This window comes from Xenopus laevis, chromosome 3L (genome assembly GCF_017654675.1).
Source record: "Xenopus laevis strain J_2021 chromosome 3L, Xenopus_laevis_v10.1, whole genome shotgun sequence".
Lineage (NCBI taxonomy): Eukaryota > Metazoa > Chordata > Amphibia > Anura > Pipidae > Xenopus > Xenopus laevis.
This window is the reverse complement of record NC_054375.1, coordinates 117,407,038-117,430,720: the sequence shown is the minus strand read 5'-3', so window position 1 is coordinate 117,430,720 and position 23,683 is coordinate 117,407,038. Positions and strand designations below refer to the sequence as shown.

Below are 23,683 nucleotides of genomic sequence, written 5' to 3'. Positions count from 1 at the left end.
TAAGTTCAAGTACCTACTGTTAATAAAATGTAATAGTCTACTCTCACACCTTCCTATCCAAGTCTATCACTGAGTCCCTTCCTCTCTCTCTCTCCCTCCCTTTTTTTTTTTCCTCTCCCCCCCTCTCCTTATTTTGTTGTACGACAGGCACGTAGGCCAGACATCAAAATGCCTAGGATACATTTTTTGAATCGATTGTATTGCGAACCCTTTGAGAGGTCCACAATAGGCAACTACGATAGATTGTTCTTTGAAAACTTGCCTGTCTTGATATTTTATACTGACGGTTTGAAATACTGTGTTGTATTGTTTTATTGTTTGTTGCAATAAAAATCATAATATCAAAAAAAAAAAAAATGTAATAGTCAGGGCTTGGCACACATGAAATTAAAAAAACTACTGTATCTCATGAGCAGCACTAGAGCTTCCAAACCAATGTAGTTGGGCAACATGCCGCCCCCTAAAATCCTGCCACCCTAGGCCCGCCCTTAGTGGCCTTTCCAGAAATCCGGGCCTGGTAATAGTCATAAAATGGCAAGTGAAGAAGCTCCAATGATATAGGGCTGTTTTGACACTTTCTATGCCCGGCAACTTAGGCTTCACTACTTTACTTCTGAATTTTACCAGTGCAGGAAAGAGGTGATTTTTATGTGAGTTTGTATGGGAAGCAGAGCATTTGCAAAATAAAATAAAATGATGTAACATAATAACGCATAATTGTATTTAATAAAATAGTTTAACATGACTTTACCCTGAGACAATGTACATTTTTTGGGTTCATTAGCCAGATGAGCATTTACAATTGACACAACATCTTATTTCTTTATCTACTTCCATTTGGGAAATCAATCCAACACTGGACAGCATATTTCATAACCACCTTATAAGACATGAGTTAACCTGTGTGATGTGTGGAGTTGCCAATACAGGTATTTAATTTTATCTTATGTCATGTATTATCCAGAAATCCAGAATTCTCTAAAACTGACAATGCTGATCTTAGAGGATATTATTTGAACACATATGGCGTTATGTAATAAAAGACGCTAAGTTTGCCCAAGATCATTAACCCATAGCAACCAATCAGCAGGTAACCTTTACTGGTCACATGTTTAAAAGCAAACTTCTTATTGGTTGCTATGGGTTACTGCTACTGGGCAAACTTCATGTCTTTTATTACATATGGGGATAATTCTTGCTTTGCTGTTCCTCTCTAAACCCAAGCATTCTTTATAATATACATGGGCAGTATGGAATTTACTAGCATGTGCAATCCAAATAGAAATGACACTTTTCTGCAAGGCAATTATTTTAGTCTGAGGGACATCTGAACATATCTTGTATGTCTATAGCAATGGGTAAGTTTATAAACAAGTTATAATTGTAGTGTTTTTGTCATGTATATGAGTATGACAACTTCTGGCAACAGTACTGGTTTAATTAACCAAATGACATTATCACGCAAACAGTGATTATTGTAAGCCAAATATTCCCTAACACTTCAACCCTGTTGTAGACAGATGCCAGTGGCAGTTGATCAGAGATGCATTCCAGGCTGCAATGGTAACTAAATAAATATTGTTTGCTGGCATGTTTATAAAGCCTTATAGAGGTTTCCCAAAATTGCCTCTTGACTATGTGATACAAGAGATTAGATATGGAACGCATAGCTATCTGCTGAGCAGTTAGCTGGAACTTCAATTAAATCCTGCCAGAATGGAGTTGTCTGCCACACATTGTTTTATATGAAAAATTCCAAAATGAAAAATAGCTTTCACGTGTTTTAATTAAATTAAGCCTCAGGTCTGTTAATCAGTGAGAGCATCAGGGCAACGGAAAGGTCCTGACTCAGAATAACAATCATTATTCTATATCCTTGTATTAGAAATTGCATTACATTTTCTTGAATGCCCTGTTTAAATATAGATCAGATATTCAATACAAACCCCAGGGCTAAGGTAAGTAAAACAAAAAATGTGCCATAATGTAGGCTACAGATGATATCCAGCAAATCTTATTCTTTAGGGAATAATGGGCATGTTCTGCAACAGAGGCAAACGGTTTGTAGGCACACACTGAATAAGTCAAGTTTCCTCTTTCTTAATGATGGTCTTCTACCAATAAATGACTCAAAGGGTTGAAAGAAAACTCCTTTTTTTGTTTGTAATTCTCTATGTTTGTTTGTAAATCAAGGAAATGAATACCTGGTTTAATGCTTGGTAGAAGTTTCTTCTTATAGTTGCTATGCAGTGTATTCCAGTGAGCTCCAGCTGAATGTTACTGCAGGGAGTAATTGGTACCAAATGAGCCAACTACTTAACCACGGGGATGGAGATATGTCATATATAAAACATCTGCCAGGACTGAAACACTCCATGCAGCAGCCACAGAAGAAAAATGAGGAATACGTGAATATACAAATATTTTGAATTAGCTGTATGTAATGAGGTATGCAACAGTGTAAAGACTTGACCAGAATGACAGGCCAAGAGTTTTACTATTGCAAGTTGATAATAAAAGCCATTTTTTACACTCTACAAGATCCACTATTATTCTCAGCAGCCTATAATGTTAGTTTTACAATATGTTCTCAGTTTTCTCTTCAAATACCTTTATATCCCCTGTAATACTGACTACACTGTATTTGCCACAACCTAATTCATATTTATAAAGAAAATAATTTGAACTGATATTTCCCACCTACAAATACACCAAACTGACATTACTAGTCATCTCCAGTTCTAATTCAGTAGTTTTCAAACATGTCCTTAGGCCCTCAATCACCGAACAGTCTCAGGATATTGTCTCCAGAGCAGAGCTGGATCAATGAACAGTACGAGCAGATTTCACAAAACAATTCATTCACTTATTGATTCACCCGTAATGCTTCGAAAGAATCTTGTAAATGTTCAATTGCAAAGAATTCTTTGTTATTATAGTACCCAAATTTCCCTTATTTACTTCTAACTGAATGTTTAATCTTTTGAATAGGTTGTGGAATATCTTGGCACAGCGTCAGTAAAGAGGAATAATGTCCAATATCCTTCAGTTTTATTGTCATATGTCACACAGAGGACATTTACCAGGAAAATTATCAGATAAAAAAGACTAGGAATCTTATTCTATTGATTAGAAAGTGGTTCAGGTATGTAGTCCTGTTTGGAATCTCAAAACATTGGTCCAAATGTTTGACATATAAATTACATGTTACAGTTGCCATTGTATCCTTATTTGTCAATCTTTTTTCCCAACTAGTAAAAGTTGCACAATTGTACTAATTGTACTAGACATATTCTTTTATTTTTCTTAAAAGTGTCTCTGTTTGATGTGCTTCACTGAGCGTAGCTCATTTTAAACTATAGTCTATGATTATTGCAGCTGTTCCTGCAGTGGACATCTGACATTCCCCGGCCTTAAGGACTTAATTCTCTTTAGACAAGTTGCCAAAACAGACAGCTGAGACTCATCTGGCTTCAGGGTTAAAAGTCATGGGGAGGAGTTATAACATTTACTCAATGGGAAAAAAATACACAAAGGTGGGGATGTCAGCACATGTCGTTTTCTCTTTATGGTTGACCTTTTTAATGACCTGGGCAAGTCACAAACAAAACTTAATTTTAAATCATTTGTGTTAACCACCAACAGAATTACATTCTTGCCCAATAAACTTGATGGCTTGATGGATGTTTCATAACTGTGAAATATTGGGATCTTAAAAGTTGTCACTTCTCACTACAGATTTTCAGCGACACAATACTGCTAAAAAGAACCACTTAATATGAAACAAGCAAAGTATATCAATAATTAGAACGTGTAAGGGCTATATAAATTGGGGTGTCCAATTTACAATATATAAACAAAAATGGAGACTTAACCCCCAATTACACCCATAAGTATCCCAATATTAAAGATATTCAAACCATAAAGATGTAGAATAAAAGGCAATATTTATTTGCAACCATGCCATACTGTAATGAGTTAAAATCAAATCAAAAACAAACAGTGCTACATATGGGAAGAGGGATCACTCTCCTTTGAATACTAAGCCCCATCACCCGATTAAGATAAATTAGATGTGGGGAAAGCGCATATAAACTAATATGTACCCACTAGTATTCGATTAGTGCACGTTAAAGGGCAAATCTACCCGTTACTATATATTGTGCATTATAGACACATTAGTCAGGCACCGTTTCGCTACCAATGGTAGCTTTGTTAAGAGGGCTCTTGAGCTCTTGACAAAGCTACAGTTGGTAGCGAAACTGCTGTCGAGGTGCGGTGCTGCATATGTGAGACGGGGCCCCTCTCTTATGGTGGAAGATGATCCAAGGTGTGATGGGTAGTGGATGAACCCAATAGCCATAATGTGGCGCAGCGGTGATGCGACTGAACATATGGTCTGTATAAATCTTTATTTCGCTCAAGTAAGACTGTGCTACTACTTGGACTTTTCCGCAATACCCATTTTTTGGGCATAGACTGCTGAACTACTGCTTACAACAGTGCGACTGATGAGTTGCTATTTATGTTGTTGGACTGACAACATTGCCCATGGGTATCTAACACAATCGAGCGACAATCACCACTTACAGACCCTACTGCGAAAATACATATTTAATCACCATACCGGGTCTTCTGGTTTTGGATAATTGGGTTATAGCCACACAAAACACCCATTGGGATTACAAATCCAATCACATCTGCTATTGCTGAACTTACACTCACATTGGATAATGTTGAGCCACCGTGTTAATTAAAACCTTGATTTATCAAACCATTAGGCCTTTGCATCTTGGGATCAAAATCTTGCCCCTTTTTTTGACAAAGAAATGCTTAAGCATTTTTATATATGTTACTTGCCTTTGAGCATGACTAATGTGTCTTTAATGCACAATATATAGTAACAGGTAGACTTGCCCTTTACCATGCACTAATCGAATACTAGTGGGTACATATTGGTTTATATGTGCTTTCCCCGCATCTGATTTATCTTAATCAGGTGATGGGGCTTAATATTCAAAGGAGAGGGATCCCTCCTCCCATATGTAACACCATTTTTTTTAAATTTGGTTTTAACTCATTACAGTATGGCATGTGAATAAATATTGCCTTTTATTCTACATCTTTATGAATATCTTTAATATTAGGATACTTATGGGCATATAATTGGGGGCTAAGTCCCCATTTTTGTTTATATATAATACTGCTAAAAACTTTATGGGGTCCATTTACTGACATTTGAATTTTGTTTTTTGCACAAATCTCTAAAAATTTGTGGTTTTCCTATTTTTTTGTTTAAAAAAAGCTCTAAAAATTCAAGATTCATGAAGGGACAGATTTATCAAGGGTTGAATTTAGAGTTGAGAATGTCCCCAAAAATATTTTGACATCTGGGCATTTAATAATGTTCTCATCTAAAATGCAGCGCATCTATATCACTCTAATTACTATCAAATGCCAAATGAATTGCCTATTCTAACTGATACAAGTTTTTTGAAGCATAAATTAAATCTTTTACATTCGTTCACTTGTTCAAAGGTCAGAGAATGCTTTACTCAGCAGTATGCTGCAGCAGCACTTGTCAACTCATCAGCATTGGGATTAGAACTGCAGCTGATGTTCTGTAGTGAGCAGATTCCACTCCCATGTGAAACTGAACTTTCTAAACTGCAAAGTGACAGATATCTCTTAGCTTGGGAACGCCCTAAGATCCTTCTGCTTACAAATACGTAATTGTAGCCATTCATGTGCCTTAGTAAAAGCAGGTGTTAATTTAAAGCAGTGTTCTTAATGACCTCCGTACTGTACTAATAACCGTCACCCACACCTGCCTGTCCTATTTTGTATCAAGTGGGAGGATAATAATTTAAACCTGTGTTGAGAATGCAATATGTGATTAAATAGAAAATTAACAAAAGTTATAATTATTGGAACTTGCATTAAAAATGCTGTGGTTTAATGGTCACTCTACAGGCATTCTAGCCATATTTATTTTTCAGTTCTCCTTTAAAACAAATAAACCTTTCAATTTATTTTCTCATCTAAAGTGGTTTGATTTCACGAGGGCAACTTTCATATGTAAATGTGGCGTTTATTCACTTCTGTGTGTAGTTATAACATTGAACCTACCAGGCACTCCATCAACAATTCAAAAACAGGGTTACGCTCTAATTCATTTTGAGGTAATTTATGTCTCTTATTTTATGTGGATTACAGCAAAAAATAAACATGTTTCAACTTTCTGCAGATTTTATACGATAAAGACTTCTGATACCGTTCAGCTTCTATATAATTAAGTCACTCTTACAAAACTACTTTGTTAAATTGACTCTCACTTTAAGGGTAAGACTCCACGGACGATTTTGTCGCGATCCGATGCGCTGCAACAAAAATAAGGTAAGAGATAGAATTGTCGCATGGTGTTGTAGCGTTGATCCAACGCGACTGTCGGATACAGACGCAGCATGCAGCGTCTGCAACCGACAGTCGCGTCGGATCAACACGGCAACACCATGCGACAATTCTATCTCTTACCTTATTTTTGTCGCATGCGTTTGGTCACAGCGTGTTGGATCGCGACAAAATCGTTCATAGAGTCCTACCCTAAATGGCTCCGAAAAAATAGATCAATAAAATAGCTTGTGTAATTTTCCCTTAAAAGATCAAAATAACTAAATTAGAAGTCATCATATCTACTTCTCTCTCAAAGGGGCAGTTCTATACATTTAATTTTAGTATGATGAGTGTGATAATTCTCAGACAATTTGCAATTGATTTTCATTTTTTATCATTTGTGGTTTTTGAGTTATTAAGCTTTTTATTCAGCAGCTCTCCAGTTTGCAATTTCTGCAATCTTGTCGCTAGGGTGCAAATTACCCTGGCAACTATGCATTGATTATAAATAAGAGAGGGTCTGAATAGAAGAGTAATAACAATAACAATAAAGTTGTAGCCTTACAGAGAAATTGTTTCTTTAGTTGGGGGTCAGTGACCCCCCCCCCATTTGAAAGTTGGAAAGCGTTGGAAGAAAAAGGCAAATAATTTAAACTATGAAAAATTAAAAATGTAGATCAATACACACGTGTAGAGCTGAATCGTCAGATATACAGGTAGATACAATAGAATTCAACCTGTATGTGATGATTCAGCACTAACAATGGCCGACGTTTGGGTGCCTTCAAAGACACCTAATCAAAATTTTCCATCCAGCCCAATCGATGAGCCGATCGATATCCAAGTTTGCTGCCAATATCGGTTAGCACTTTTCCCACCGTACACGCACCAAATATAGTACGAAAATCTGTTTTGTACGATATCTGTGTGTCTATGGCCACCTTTACTACTGACAGAATTGGGAAGCAAGGAGAGAAGTTCTCGGGCTGTGTTTATCTCCAAAAAACGGCTTTGTAGTGACAAAGTGCATAACCTGCCTTAGTCCTTAAAGAGAACGTGCACAATTGTGCTCTGTACAAGATAAAAATAGCCGAGAAGTGCAAAGGAATAAATTCCACTGCCCAAACAGCCAGTGTCTGATCAAGAGGCACTACATAATCTGTGCTGCTTCCAACATCAAACGCGAAAAGATTTTGCTATCAAAACTGCTAATCCTCCTTGCAGTGATCACTCCAACAAAAAAAAAAAAATCACCCCTGATTGATTAACAGAAAAATCAAAGTTCTTTTCTTTAACAAAGCTCACAGCCAACTACAAATGGATTGGGCTCATAGCAGTTTTTCTATTGCTTCGATTAAAATCGGTGTTGTATGAGGGAAAGTGTGGCATTAAAGGGAAAAACAAACATAGTGCAATTATTTTGTTTTTCCGGCTGCACACAGGCTTCACACGTATCTGTTATCTGCTGGTATTTTTAGTGAATCTCCAGCCCAGAGTGTTCCTGTTGGCAATCAGTGGTCAGTTTACTCCAGGCAGTATCCAGTTTCATGCAGGAGACAGGGCTGATTTAAAGGCCAGGCCAGAATTGTCATACACACACAGTTACAGTATACACACACACACACACACACACATATATACACACACAGGCTGCCCATGTCTGTCACCTTCTTCTAACCACCCCCTATGTATGTCTCTTTCCTGTTTCCTCAGTTAAGGCTTCTGACTGCCTTCCCATTTATCCCAACAAGGAGTTCTCCCCCCCCTTTGCTCACAAATATCACCAACACCGAGTCCCTGTTTAATCCCTTGGATTCTTTATATAGGAAATGAATGTGCTCGGCGCAGTGGCTGGCTGGCATTTATCTCCCCAGCTGTGGGCTAGAATTGCAATGCTTAGAGTGTGAGTTGTAACATGCTTCACGGTGTGTGACTTGATCTGCCTGTGGGACAGAGAGCAGCAGGGACTTGGCAGAATTCGGGGAGCTTCATTGTGTCTGTCTCCACCACTGTAATTGGCACTGGCGTAAGCATGGCGACTGACGGGGCATCAGGGGGAGCCAGCGGCTTGCAAGTTCTTCTCTCCACTCTGCAGGTAAGAAAGAATTGTCACAACTTACATGTTATTCATGTTATGTCATTGTTGTTGTACTATATCCCCCAGCATCATCTGAACCCTAAAGTTTTTAAAGGATGCTGAGGCTTGTAGTTCAGACATTCATTAAACAAATCATGTTTTTACCCAGTGTGTGCTTACCTTAAGGAACATACAATAGCAATAGGTGTTATGATGAAACTGCTGCTGGTATTGTACATTTAGAGTTATCCACAAACACTGACAAGGTCTTTGTTAGCCTTGTAGCTCATAGCAACCAGTAGAATGCTTGGTTGTATTATTTATCAGTGCACTAGACCAGTAAAAGCTATTTGCTGATTGGCTGAAATTAATTACCAGACTTGGGCCATATTTATGAATAATCATACAACAATAGAGGTGGTTAAAGGAAACTTTAATTACGCTGCTTTATATTAAGTGACTACTAATTGCATGACAACATATGTATGTACAGTTTCCACAACTTGTCAGACCGAAAGCTATTTGCAATAATCTCTGTTCTGTGGTCCAGGGAGTCCAATTGTAAGGTTTAGGGCCTTACCTCCTTAGGGAATTACTACCTCACACACTCGCATTCAAGACTTTGCAAGTGCTGCACCCCTCCTCTGGAACTCTCTCCCACGGTCTGACCGACTTTCTCCCAACCTTTCTGCTTTCAAGAAATCTCTTAAAATGCACTTCTTTCGAGAAGCCTACCCTCACTCTGCTTAACTACCAAACGCAACACCACATACAGTACCACATTTCTCACCTACTTAATTCGATCTTGCCCACTCCCACACCTTGTGTATTACTCCCTTCCCTTTAGAGTGTATGCCTATGCATAGGGCCTCCCTCACCTTTTTGTACCTGTATTGATTGTGATGTTTGTTACTCCATATATTCTATATATGTAATTCATGTGATGTAGTTGTATAATCACATTTACTTTACAGTGCTACGCAATATGTTGGCGCTATATAAATACATGTTAATAATAATAATACTAATAACTAGGGGTAAGCAGAGTAGGCACGTGCCTAGGGCACAAAAGCTGACAGTCTCCTGTCCTCATCTGTCTGTTATATTTGCGCGTCTATTTGCACATGGATGCGTTGAATTGCAACTGGCCAGGTTGCCTAGGGTGCGTGGCTGGCCTAGCCGGCTCTGGTAAGGATTGATAACTATCACAGATGCTAACAAAGATTTTGTATGTTTAATATTTACTTCATGTTTTGCAACTGTTGCGTTTTGTTCTGTTGCGAGATGCAGTGTAACTCTCTTCAACTGCATATCTATTATCTTAGGGCACACAGCAGTTCCAATTGTCCCAGTCCTCTCAGAGAGAATTACGACTGCCAAATGAATGGGAAATCCGTACCTACAGCACATCACACTAATCCTCAAGGTGTATATTTACTTAAAGGAATAAAGGAGAATTTGCAGGAATTGAGAAATATTCAAATTTGTATAGATATCAGCAATTTAAGGTGAATCAAGTGTGGCAAAGTATATACAGGTATGGGATCCGGTATCCGGAAACCCGTTATCCAAAAAGCTCCGAATCCCATAGACTCCATTATATTCAAATAATCCAAATGTTTAAAAATGATTTCCTTTTTCTCTGTCATAATAAAACAGCACCTTTTAATTGATTCCAACTAAGATATAATTTATCCTTAATGTATGCAAAACCAGCCTTTTGGGTTAATATAATGTTATATGTTTTTCTAGTAGACTTAAGGTATGAAGATCCAAATTATCTATTATCTATTATTTATCTATTTATTATCTATCTATCTATCTATCTATCTATCTATCTATCTATCTATCTATCTATCTATCTATCTATCTATCTATCTATCATCATCTATATTATAGTGCCAACACATTTACTCAATACCAACACCATTCACATTAGTCATTGCTCTATGAGAGTTTACCCATTAAGGTCCCAATCATATTCAGGCAGCACACACTAGGCTCTATAATCCAGTTATATTGCTCATATGTTTTTGGAGTGAGGGAGGAAAGCAGACTTCTTCCACAGCATCCAAGTCCTTGACCAGAACCATAGGCTATGGAGAAATAAAAACAAATAGGTGCAGATTTTTCAAATCTGGGGAAAGCTGAGAGATACTCAGCAGTTAGATATTTCCTAAATGTTAGGAATAAGGAAAGTTTATAATGAATTACACATGTATTAAAGAAGATACCTGTGCCATTTCATCAAAATGTGCTTTAAACAAAGTTCTGTTCAATGTGGTCTAATGCTCAGTGCTGCTTATACATTCAGATCCATATTTGACCACTATGAGTGTTCAAATATACTGTATAGTGAATAAAGTACCCCCTCTTGTAAAATACAAGGATGTTATAAGTTAAAAAGGTGTTCCATGAAATGGCTGCTCACACAGCAGGACCACCCCCATCTGAAATACATGCAAAAATCTTTATTAGAGGAAATCCGGTGTTTTAATCACTCCATGGTGATCTTCCTCACAACTGATTGTTTGAAACGTCAGATTTTTTTCAATACATTTTGATTTTTCACAAGTATTCGTTTTGAGTGCAGTACCATGTCATTCTATATAACAGCTTGCCTGGTTGCACGTAAAAAGTTTATGGAATAGCTGTGTGTGTATATATATATATATATATATATATATATATATATATATATATATATATATATATATATATATATATATATATATATATATATATGGACAGAGTACTTTTTGGATGTCAAAAAATATCCTGCATTGAACATTATTTTTAGCTCCTTTCCCTAGTTTACATACACAGAAGAGATTGGGGTACAGGTATGGGTTACCTTGATTGCTTGAGACCGTGTTTTTTTCTGCACAAGGGGTTATTTTGTAACCATGTATGTTAGCTTTAAAAGTCCAACATTATCTATAAATTGCTGTTACAAGGACCATAAAAAGATGTTGTTACTAATAAATTACAGTACAAACTAATAAAAACATGGAAAAGTTGTCTGTTGGTGGTGTCAGTAGAGAAATGGAAATGCAGAATTTCTCAGGAGAGAAGTTTACAGGAAATATGAAAGTAATTTTGACTCAGGGAAGGTCAGGTGAAGCACAGCAGGACATTCCAGAGATAGGGTGAAGATTGGACAGTATGCAGTTGTAAAAAGAGATGGTGAGAGAGGTCACTGGTAGAGTTGATGATCATAAATAACCGCTGCAAAGTCAAACAAATGAGCAGTTGCTTGAGGGAGTGTTTTAAAGTGGTAGTTCACTTTTACATTAACTTTTACTATGTTATAGTATGGCCAATTCTAAGCAGCTTTTCAACTGGACTTCATTTTTTTTATTTTTTCTAGTTTTTGAATGATTTGCCTCTTTCCAGCTTTCAAATGGGGGTCACTGACCCCATCTAAAAAACAAATGCTCTTAAGTAATAAATGTATTGTTTTATCTTTCTATTTAGACCCTCTCCACCTGGAGGCTACATCCTCCTCAATCTTATGTCAGTGACATCATATGCTTCATAACGAAAAGTCATAAAATAAAGTTAAAGCGTTGGCCTTTTTTTAAAAAATATTTTACAGTGGGATTATGTTTGAAAGTTGTAACTGTTAAATATATTTAAAAACATTTTTTTTTAACTATTTGAATGTTTGTTTGTTTTAGGGTGGGCTCATGTTACTATGGAGGATCTCTTTTGTCTTTATTTTGCTTCCTTGGACATTTCTAATAATAAGTGGCCTCTTGAAGCAATTTCATGAACATCTCTAATAAAGACACATATATGACCTAGATGTACCTGCCCTATTCAAATTGACCTAAGCATATGTGTGTTAAAGGAGAAGGAAAGGCAAATTATAAATACGCCTCTAATCAAAGGCTTGTGGAAAAGGAACTTACGTAGCCTTTTAAAAGTCTTCTGCCAGAGGCAGCCTTGATGTGCATTGGGTGTAATATACATCTACTGCACAAGTCCTTTGTGCTGCCACTACTGATCTGCTGCCGCTGATTCCTAATGAGCGATACGTCTGTAGTGATGCGCTCCTGGGTTCAAGTTGTTTTTTTTTCGCGCATGCGCAATATGGAGGAGGAGGTGAAGGAAGTGTCCTTTACCTTTCTAAGATGGCGCCTGTCTGAAATAAATAAATAATAAATAAATAAATAAATAAGCGCTGCGAACGAGGACAAGCATTACTGATGATTAGAGTGGACTATGTGACTCACTACCTTAGGGTGTACATTACTGGGAGATAAGTATTTACTTTTGCCTTTCCTTCTCCTTTAACAAAGTTTCGCTAGGAAGAAAGTAGCACTATCGAAAGTTTGCTTAGAAATGATCGCGCTGATGAATTTTCGCTGGCAAAACTTCACCAGCGTTTGTCTGGCGAGACGTAACTTCGCATTTTGATGGATTAGCATATGCGCTGCGAATTAAGGTTTGACAAAGTTGTGCGAAGTGTGGTGGAGCCTCCCAAGGCGAAAATGTGCCCTTTAGTAAATTTACTCCATGGTTGCTAGGGTAATTTTCAGAAATTGCAAACCGAAGAGCTGCTAAATAACTTGAAAAACACACATAATAAAAATTGAAAACCAATTGAAAATTGTCTCAGAATATCACCTCTACATCATACTAACAGTTAATTTAAAGGTAAATTAAGGGGCCCATTTACTTAGTTTGAGTGAAGGAATAGAATAAAAAAAACTTTGAATGTTTTTTTGGCTACTTCGACCATCGAATTGCCTACTTCGACTTCGAATCGAACGATTCGAACTAAAAATCGTTCGACTAAAATCTTTCAAATTGTTAGATTCTAAGGATTTAATAGTTCGATCAAACGATTTGTCCTTCGATCGTACGATCATAGGAAATGCGCTAAATCATTCAACTTCGATATTCGAAGTCGAAGGATTTCAATTCGGCAGTCGAATATCGAGGGTTAATTACCCCTCAAAATTCGACCATAAGTAAATTTGCCCCTATGTATCAAACAGAGCTTGTTCTCTTTACTTCTGTTAACTGCTGGCTGAAATATTGAGGAGAATACTTTTAAACAATGTGTCAAAAGTCATTTTTAGTGTATTTTATTTACAGCATAAGGCATCCTAACTATAATAGGATACATCAAGAGGAATGATCTATATCCTTAGCTGCTCCCGGGCTAATGCTGACGCAACAGTCTGTGGTTCTATACATACACAGCAATCTTGTCTCAAGGAATCATACAATTGTAAATATGTTAGGTTACAGGGCGCAGGGTAGGAATATTTGTCTTTGTTCTCTGTCTTACCGCTCTGTATATATATATATATATATATATATATATATATATATATATATATATATATATATATATATATATATATATATATATATATATATATATATATTCTTCAGGTTCACATAGCTGTGTATCTCCGCTAAAAATTATGGGGCAACCATCTGAAGTCTAAAAAATGAAAGCAGGGTTGTGCCACATGCTTGCAACCATTTGATGTTCAGAGCCCTCCGTGTTACTGCTCGTGTCCTTGGTGATTTTTTCCGTTATTGTAAGGAGCACAGGGATTTAAAATAGATCAGTAACTCACCGACTGGGTTGCATGGAGTAAGCATCTCCTTTTTATATGTACTCTGTGAGACTTAGTGCTGAGTCTAGCAAAGTCCAGATAGCTTTGCTGTCCTTGCAGAGCCTTAATTTAACTGTGTTGCTGGCTTGAAAACATATAGAAAAATTATTTTAAATTGCATTGCTCTTAAAGATTGGCAAGATGGCATGGCAAAATGTTCTTGTGTGTGAAGCACTAAGGCTGGCTTTAAAATGTTTAACTCTTTGAGTGCTGTACACAACAGCTGCAAACAGCACCACGTGTTGCCTAGCAACATGTTTTTTTCTCCATACGGGAAAAAATCCCATATATGTAGAAGTAACAACACTGGGCCACTGGTAGGTACTTTTGTGTCAATGTGGTGTAGCCAGTAACTGGGCTCTGAAGCAAACTCTTTTTAGGGTTACCAATCATGCTCCATACTTAGGGGAAGGCGATCTGTTTTGAGCAAATACATACATGCTATGCATCATTTAGGACCCCTGCATGGTCATCTCTAAACCTCAGTCACCCCAAAGAGAGTTGTTATTATGGCACACATGGGGTTTCATTAGGGATGCACCGAATCCACTACTTGGGATTTGGCCAATTCCCTGAATCCTTTGTGAAAGATTCCCCCGAATAAAGAACCAAATCCTTATTAGCTTTTGTGACGAAAAGCCACATGATTTCCCTTCCTGTCCCTAATTTGCATATGCAAATTAGGAGTTTGATTCCATTTGGCCAGGCACAATGATTCAGCTGAATCCGAATCCTACTGAAAAAGGCTGAATCCTGAACCGAATCCAGAATTTGGTGCATCCCCAGTTTTCATTACTACAACAATTGCAGGTATGAGCTCCCCTTTTCCCACTAGATAGATACATCCTATTCACTTGAATGAGAAATGTGCAAAGGCAGACACAGTTAGCTTGGTAGGCAGGTAAATAGAAAGTTAAATATCAGCCAGCTGGGAGGGGTGCATTTGTCACAAATGGTCACAAATGGTTTCCTGGAAGGGCCAAGGCAATCAATTTTGTGCATATAATATTGTCTGGTTACTGGTGGTCATACTGGTTGGTAAGTGAGCCCAATTAAAACCATCCTCTGGGGAATTACAGAGGGCTATGTAGACGGTTGATAACATCTCCTTCAGCTTCTCGTTTATGGAGCTTTATTATGGTTCATATTGATGTTTTACAACAATGATATTAAGACCTTTCGGTTTATGATGCTACCAGTAGTTTTTTTTTTTTTTGAATGCACTATAGCAAAGTTTGCTATAGTGCTATAGCATTGTAAGAGGCTGAAGAACAGCAAATTGTCATTTACTCATTTACTTTTAGTCTTGTACTACACAGTGGGGGTTATTTATAATGTTCGAACATCGCATATTTTTTCACAAATGGTATTGCCCATGTTTTTTCCTGAATGCCAAAATATTGCACAGTTGTGCCCTGTCTTTACGTTTTTTTTGCAAATTCACAAATTTTTGCAAATGTTTTGCAAATGAGATGTGAGTTCAGGACTGCCATCAGAAATCGCAGGGCCCCATACGACAAAATTTCCTGGGCCCCTGGGCTGTGCCCACTGCATGCCCCACCTACAGGTCCGCCCTCCCCACCCCACAGGTCCGCCACCTACCACACAGTAAAAAAACAAAAAAAATATTGGTGGCTAGGGTTCCCACATGTTAATAAAAAATAAAAAGATATTGGTGGTCAGGGCCCCCCATAAAAAAAAACATTTGTGGCCAGAGCCCCCCCCATTATAAAATATTGGTGGCTAGGACCCCACATGAGAAAAAAAAATTGGTGGCCAGGCCCCCCCCCATTATAAGAAAATTGGTGGCCAGGGCCCCTTAAACGTCCACGCCTTCCTGAAGTCAGCAGCTCTCAGAAAGATGGGGGGCCCCGGTTAATCAAGAAAGTGCGGCGTGGCCGGGCCCCCCTTACCCTCGGGCCCCCTACAACTCACCCCCCTGTTTGCCTGAGTGCGCCCACTGTGCGAGGTTGCGAAAATAGCTTTGACAGTGATTTTAATTCACAATTTGCAAAACTGTTTTGTGAATATTTTCTCTGCCACCAAAGTCATGGCATAACTCAAACCCAGAGTATTTGCATAAATATTTGCAATTTGAGTTTTTTTGCCATATTCAAAAAGCTCTTATGGACATTTGCAATGCGAATAAAAATTTGCAATTCTGTTTAGACATTAAGTACACCACTCTTATCCAGTTTTATAAATCTAACCATGTGCAGGGCACAACAATTATCTAATACAGATCTTTATAATACTGTCACTGTACTCTAAATAATTCTAATACTGTTGCCAGTCACTGAAGACTCAAGCTGGATCCCCTTACATATAAGATAGATTTTTGATTGTAATTACAAAATGTATTGATTTTCACATTTTACAATATATTATAATAATGACAATATAGAAATCTATATATTAGTACAACCTTTCTGCTGTAGACTGAAAAGAAATATGGATTTAAAATTCATTCCAGGAACACAAAAGTGTGTCTATCAATAGAGAGAAAGGTGATAGCTTTTCACTCAGTTGACTTAACTTTTGTACTGGTCTTAAAATGCCCTTCTAGTCTCGTAAAGTTTAATCGTCTGTTTGATTTGTGCTTGCCCTTTCAACAGCATGAACAGTTTTACTTATATATCTTCCTCTACAATCTCCAGTGCTTGCTATTATGTGGTCATGACTTTTTTTTCCCACCTGATAATATTCTAAGCAGGCATGGCTAAATTAATTATAACAAAATAAAAACATTGCCTATTTTACTTGGGTTTGAGGTCCAGGTTCAGGTTCTGATTCCAGTTTTGGATTGCCACGTACCTGTATTATAAAAAGGCCATGATGCCCAAGGCCTGCCATGCAGTAATCACTGCCAGTATTATTTTTATTTGCCAGGCAATGTGATCACATTATAGCCTCAAATTAATTCAGGACTGGAATTTGTGACTGAGGACATCTAAGCAGCATGAACCTGTCAAAGATGGTTTTCATGAGAAATGTTCCAGTTCATGTCTATTAAAGTAAATATAGATAAGCTTAATAGCTGCATGCCGTTCTTAGTTATAGAGTAGGGCCACATAAAATGTGGGCATAAGGTAACCTATTCCACACCTTGCAACAAATAACAGTTTATGTAGATTTATGCTGAAAGCCAAGCCCTTCAACCTCTGAATTTCATGAAACAACGTATCAAAGTTCTCTGCTTTGAATCTGTAAGGCAGTGATCCCCAACCAGTGGCTCTCGTGCAGCATGTTGCTTACCAAGCCCTTTGATATTGCTCCCAGTGGCCTCAAAGCAGGTGTTTTTGAATTTCTGGCTTGGAGGCAAGTTTTGAAAGCATAAAGACCACGGGGTATATTTATTAAAGAGTAAAGTTAGAGGTTGCCACAGTCCTCTTCAGTGAAATTTTGCCACTCTCCATTCATTTCTATAGGATTTTAAAAGAGTATTTATCAATGGGTGAAAGTGAAAGTTCATCCTTATATACACCTTTCAAAATCCTATAGAATTGAACATCGAGTGGCTGAATTTCACTCTAGAGGACTTTGTAGAGCACATGAGTTCTGTGAGCAGCTAAAGCAGCACTCAGGTCAGTCATAAATCCTCCACAGAAGCACAGCAACTGACTTCCGGCTTAAGAAGAAGTCGGATCAGGAAATGTGGAGCGTGCACATAGGATAAAGCTGAGGACATGTCCCCATATCACCCTATGAGACACAACCGGAAGAAGATATTCATTATGGTATTTTTTAAAAAAGCATTATAAATAGTGAACATTGTGCTGGAAGGAGGAGGTACTAGAGGGGGCTATAATGTTTTTTTTAATGGGAAACTGTCAAATGAAATTTTTTTTTTCCAAAATGAATCTGTTAATAGTACTGCTCCAGCAGAATTCTGCACTGAAATCCATTTCTTAAAAGAGCAAACTGATTTTTTTATATTCAATTTTGAAATCTGACTTGGGCTACACATATTGTAAATTTCCCAGCTGCCCCAAGTCATGTGACTTGTGCTCTAATAAACTTCAATCACTCTTTACTACTGTACTGCAAGTTAAAGTGATATCACCCCCCTCCCTTCCCCCCCCCAGCAGCCAAACAAAAGAACAATGGGAACGTAACCAGATAGCAGCTCCCTAACACAAGATAACAGCTGCCTGGTAAATCTAAGAACAACACTCAATAGTAAAAACCCATGTCCCACTGAGACACATTCAGTTACATTGAGAAGGAAAAACAGCAGCCTGCTAGAAAGCATTTCTCTCCTAAAGTGCAGGCACAAGTCACATGACCAGGGGCAGCTGGGAAATTGACAAAATGTTTAGCCCCATGTCAGATTTCAAAATTGAATATAAAAAAATCTGTTTGCTCTTTTGAGAAATGGATTTCAGTGCAGAATTCTGCTGGAGTAGCACTATTAACTGATGCGTTTTGAAAAAAACATGTTTTCCGATGACAGGATCCCTTTAACTTAAAATGTTTTAGTGTTACTGGTCCTTTAAAAAAAAAGACCATGGGTGTTCAGTGGAAACTTTCCTTTAAAATTTGGCAGACATCAACTTCTTCGTTTTGCTGTGTGGCTTCTTTTTCGGCTCTTTTCAGAGGCTTCGGCTCTTTTTGGTGGCTTTGATGGATTTGTTTCAGCTCCCATTAGGCAGCTTCAAGCTTACTGGTCCACTTAACACAAATAGAGTGGCTATCTGACATTTTCCAGAACGGGCAGATTGCCAGTTGGGCCTGTATTGGGAGGTTTCTGGAATTTGTGGTATATATTAAGGGGGTTATATACTGTAATTAAAGGCACTAAGTTTGCCCAGGAGCAGTAACCAATAGCAAACCCTTACTGGTCACCTGTTTGAAAGTAAACATCTCATTGGTTGCTATGGGTTACTGCTCCTGGGCTAATGTAGTGCCTTTTATTACATATGGAGGATAGATGTTATTAATAATTACCTGTTTCAGGTAGTATGAGAATGACACCTTCAGTAAATATATTTTAGGGTACAGTGTTTTATTTACTTAAATAGAAGTTCTGCGAGTCCCTGTGCACTGGTGATTTCTGCTTGAATGATACTGTGTGCATGAGTAATTCTATTTGTTATAGGGAGAAGCTGCCAGGACATTTATTTTAGCAATTGTTTTTCATTTTTTATTATTTAATGTTTTTGAGTTATTTCACTTTTTATTCAGCAACCATGCATCCATGCATTCATTTGAATAAGAGACTGGAATATAAATAAGAGAGGACCTTATTAGAAAGATGAGAAATAAAAATTAGCAATAACAATAAATTTGTAGTCTTAAAGAGCATTTGCTTTTTCGATGGCGTCAGCAACACCTATTTGAAAGATGGAAAAATCTGAAAAAAAAGGCAAATAATTATCAAACTTTAAAAAATAAAGAATGAAAAGCAATGGAAAATTTGCTTAGAATTGGGCATTCTATTACATTCTAAAAGAAGGGAGATTAGTCATCCGACGTCAAATCTCCTCTTCTTCTGGGGCAACTAATCTCCCCGAACTGCCTCTCCTGCCTTCCCAGCGGATGGCACTCGGAACTCTTTGTTTTTCAAAGTCGCCCCAAAGTTGCCTCATGAGAAAACTTCGGTCGACTTTGGAAAACAAAGCGCTCCAAATGCCAACCCACTGGGGATTTACATTTTAGCGGCAGGAAGGCAGGGGAAGGCATTTCGGGGAGATTAGTCTCCCGAAGAAGAGAATTGTCGGGAATCTGAGCGTGTGTCTCTGCCCTTAAGGATGCATCAAGAATAGTTTAATTAGTTTACGTTTGAAAGATTTCGGTAAGCTCTTCAGACTGAGCACCTCACCGCATGCAGTGCTTTAGGCCTCCTAGGCAGGCCAGCCCCACATCTTTGATCCAACAGAAGCATCTTATACCACAGGCTAGTTCTGTTTAGATATTTACATGTCCTTTATCCATATCACTTATTTTCACTTTATTCTCAAGAGATTCACTTGGCCCAATAAATTAATTTCCTTTTAGTTGTTAAAGCCCAGTTTCTTTAACCTTCTTCAATGTGAAAGTGCCAATGTTAACAGCAAGCATTACTTAAATCCACTTATTATTTTGCCCTTGACCAGCTCGACCATAATCTTCTCTTCAATGGAATTTGGCAACCTTGCAGGATTTTTAGAGATTAGAGGCCCGATTGAGTTTTATTTGGGGCCAGTGGATCACACAGACACCAGACACTTGAAGTTATCTGTACATAAACACTGTGGCTTTTTTGTGTAGCTGGAGCCTTTTAAACATCGTTTGACTCATAGATTCTCAATGTGCACCTGTTTTCATAGAGTGCTTGTGAAACCAACAGAGCAAAATCATTTTTTTTAATTGGCTGCACTCCAAAATACATTTTATGACTATATTGACTTTGTGAGACAATGTAAACTTGCCTGTATTGACTATGTCATACTTCAACACAGTTAACAATGGTGAAAGCCGGACGTTATTAAATATATCCCTGCACTGCTGGCAAAAGTCAATGCTAACTATAATGTGATATTTTTCTTTCAATCTTTATAGTATCTCTTTTTTTAGACTGCCATCATGAATGTTATAATTCAATACACTGCCATTCATTTGCCTCTCATTTTCATTCATATTTTCTTTTTAGTATAAGTATATGAATGAAAATGAGAGGCAACAGAACGGCAGTGTATTGAATTATAAAACACATGAGCCATTAATATCCTGTAAATTATATAGTGAATAAAGTGCCCCCTATTGTAAAATATAAGGATATACCAGACCATATAAAAGCATGAGGCTGAAGGCCGAGTGCTTTTATACAGGTCATGGAACTCCGAAGTTACTTCTAATATCCTCATATTTTCCAAAAAGGGGTACTTTATTTGTTATAATGCACAATGATATCACTAGTCACAGTTTCTAATGATATAATTTACAAGATATACATGGCGTTTGTGTATTATATCCTTATACATGGTGCTTAGTGATGTCATTGGTTATAATTGGAGCTTAGTGATGTAATTTCTGTCACATGACTCACTGAAACTTGTCTATCATAATAAATAAAGTACCCCCTGTTGCAAAATACAGAATTAAGAGTCTATAGTGCATATTTAGTCCATATTTACAGTGTGTAGACCAATCTCATAATAAAGATAAGAACAACATATTTATATCATGGTATATTAACGCATGGGTATGATAACCTCCTAAACCACCATCATTCTATTACTTGGCTGCCAGGTATGTTTTCCTATTAATTCTTTACATTTGCAAAGTAGAAAACACTCTTTATGATTTTCTTATAATTGTAGAACATTCTTGTTGTATAGTATGTGCATGATACAATATATCAGCTACATCTTGGTCCAGATACGTTTACTTAAAAGTAGCAAGCCAAATGTCTATTGGAGCCAGACTTACACTGAAAGAGCCAGCATGGGCAGAAGGGAAGAAGAGAAAGAATAAAGGCTTGTGCTACCTGGCTCCTTGGCTTTATCCAGCCAGTTTAAGAATCAATTATCTTCAATACACTCTAGATTGTAATCTTTCAGGGAATAGGTGAGCCTACTTACTCTTATGGTTGTTTCAGTCTGTGTCTGTTTCTTATCATTTGAAAACCACTATGTTAGTTGTATGTGCTCTTGTTCTTGTTAGCAGTAGCACTTCTAGAGATGCTCTCATCTCAAAGGCTGCTTTGTCATATCAGTACTTGTGATGAAATTATTTTGTCTGAAATATTTTCAACACTACGTAGGGGCCCATTCACTTCGAGCTCGAGTGAATGAATAGACGAAAAATAGTTTTTTCGAATGGTTTTTTTGGCTACTTCGACCATCGAATTGGCTACTTCGACTTTCGACTATGACCTTCGACTTCGAATCAAACGATTCGAACTAAAAATCGTTTGACTATTCGATAGTCAAAGTACTGTCTCTTTAAAAATTTCTTCGACGCCCTAGTTCGCCACCTAAAACCTACTGAGGCCAATGTTAGCTATGGGGAAGGTCCCCATAGGCTTCCTAACGATTTTCTGATCGAAGGATACTCCTTCGATTGATGGATTAAAATCCTTCGAATCGTTCAATATTCGAAGTCGAAGGATTTTAATTCGGCAGTCGAATATCAAGGGTTAATTAACCCTCGATATTCGACCCTTGATACATCTGCCCCCACATGGCACTTTTTATTGTCATACAGGCATGACTCAGATCCTCACCAATAAAAAATATAGTGGCATTTGTAACACTAATTTGGTTACTGTCTCTTTAAATCACCACTTACCCTTGGCAATCCAGGGGCCCTGAGTCCCTTTTGCATTGAAAAGTACTGGGAACTGGGAATTACAGCGCAGTGCCTCCACCTAGTGAACACTGAGGAAGACACCTCAGGGGGTTACACTAGGATTAATAAAACACACAGTTTGCAATTTGAACCAATATAAACTTTATATAAACAAAAGTAAACACTTGGGCAACTAATACACTCTGCACTCCTACACTGGGGACACGTGGGACACTCCCTAAACCACTATTAGGTGCTTAACTGTTGCTTCACACAGTCCTTGGTAGATATCACAGTCCTTGGTAGATATCACAGTCCCAATCCTCCTGAAGGGGTTAATAATCACACAGTTCAAATGATTTGTCCCTTCCCCAGAGCTCTTACTCCCCAGGTAGCGCTACCTTATTCCCCAAAAGTACCTCTCCCTTTTGAATGTTGGCAGCAGCTCTCTTGTAGCAGGTAAAGGGTTAAAAGCTGTCTTCAGTATGGGGCCCCACGCTTGTATCCGTGCCAGTATCCTCCCTTGGGTGGCTCACTCACCGGGGTGCTCTCAGAGGAATTCACACAGGAGATCACACACAGCTCTGCAGCAGAATCAGTCTCACTAGTGGCACCTTTCTCCTTCTGAGTTTGCAGCAACTTGGCAGGGGACAGGCTGGGCTCAATCTCCCCAGATTCAGCAGCTTCTTCTCTGCACCTCACAGTCTTACAGCTACTCACGCTGGCTCTCTCAGCTCTCTTCCTGGGAGACCCTGTGCTTTTGGCTCCAAAGTCAGGCACACCCTTTCTCCCCAGGATGCACTGGGGTTCCCAGCCAATCGGGTCACTATCCAGCATGCAACTGGGCTGGATGATGTCACTGGAAGACAAACAGGGGAAGGATTCTTCCTGTCCCCTACATTCTCCCCTTGGACAAACCGGCAACGACCTCGCTTGCCGTACGCCCTGGCATGCCTGAACAGTAAAACAGTCAATAATGTTGGTGTCACTACTGTTACCTGAGACCCTAACATTTGCCCTACATGAAGACCTGCGCTTACCCAGACCCAGTCCTTTAGATCTATCGGGGGTATCAGAGGTTTCAGGGACCACCTTCATGCCAATAGGGTTCTCCACAGTAGTCTTCTCTCGACTCAACACCTTATCCTCTTCAAGGGAGTCACTCTCACAGATGGAAGGCTCATAATAAGACTTCTGTACTGTAACATTTTTGTAAGTCTTACAATTCCGGGCCTGATGACCCATCACTTGGCACTTGTAACATCTTCCAAAGAAACTTCTACGCCTGCGGCGTACTTTACAC

The 23,683-nt window shown here is 38.2% G+C and overlaps 1 protein-coding gene across 1 annotated transcript in view; it reads left to right on the top strand.

Moving 5' to 3' along the window:
- Positions 1-7,897: 7,897 nt before the first annotated feature.
- Positions 7,898-23,683, top strand: part of agbl1.L (AGBL carboxypeptidase 1 L homeolog) — a 264,376-nt gene continuing 248,590 nt past the window's right edge. The window contains exon 1 of the mRNA XM_018253224.2: positions 7,898-8,488. Within this exon, the coding sequence (XP_018108713.1) occupies positions 8,426-8,488 (63 nt within the window). The 5' untranslated portion in view covers positions 7,898-8,425. The remainder of the gene's footprint in view (positions 8,489-23,683) is intronic.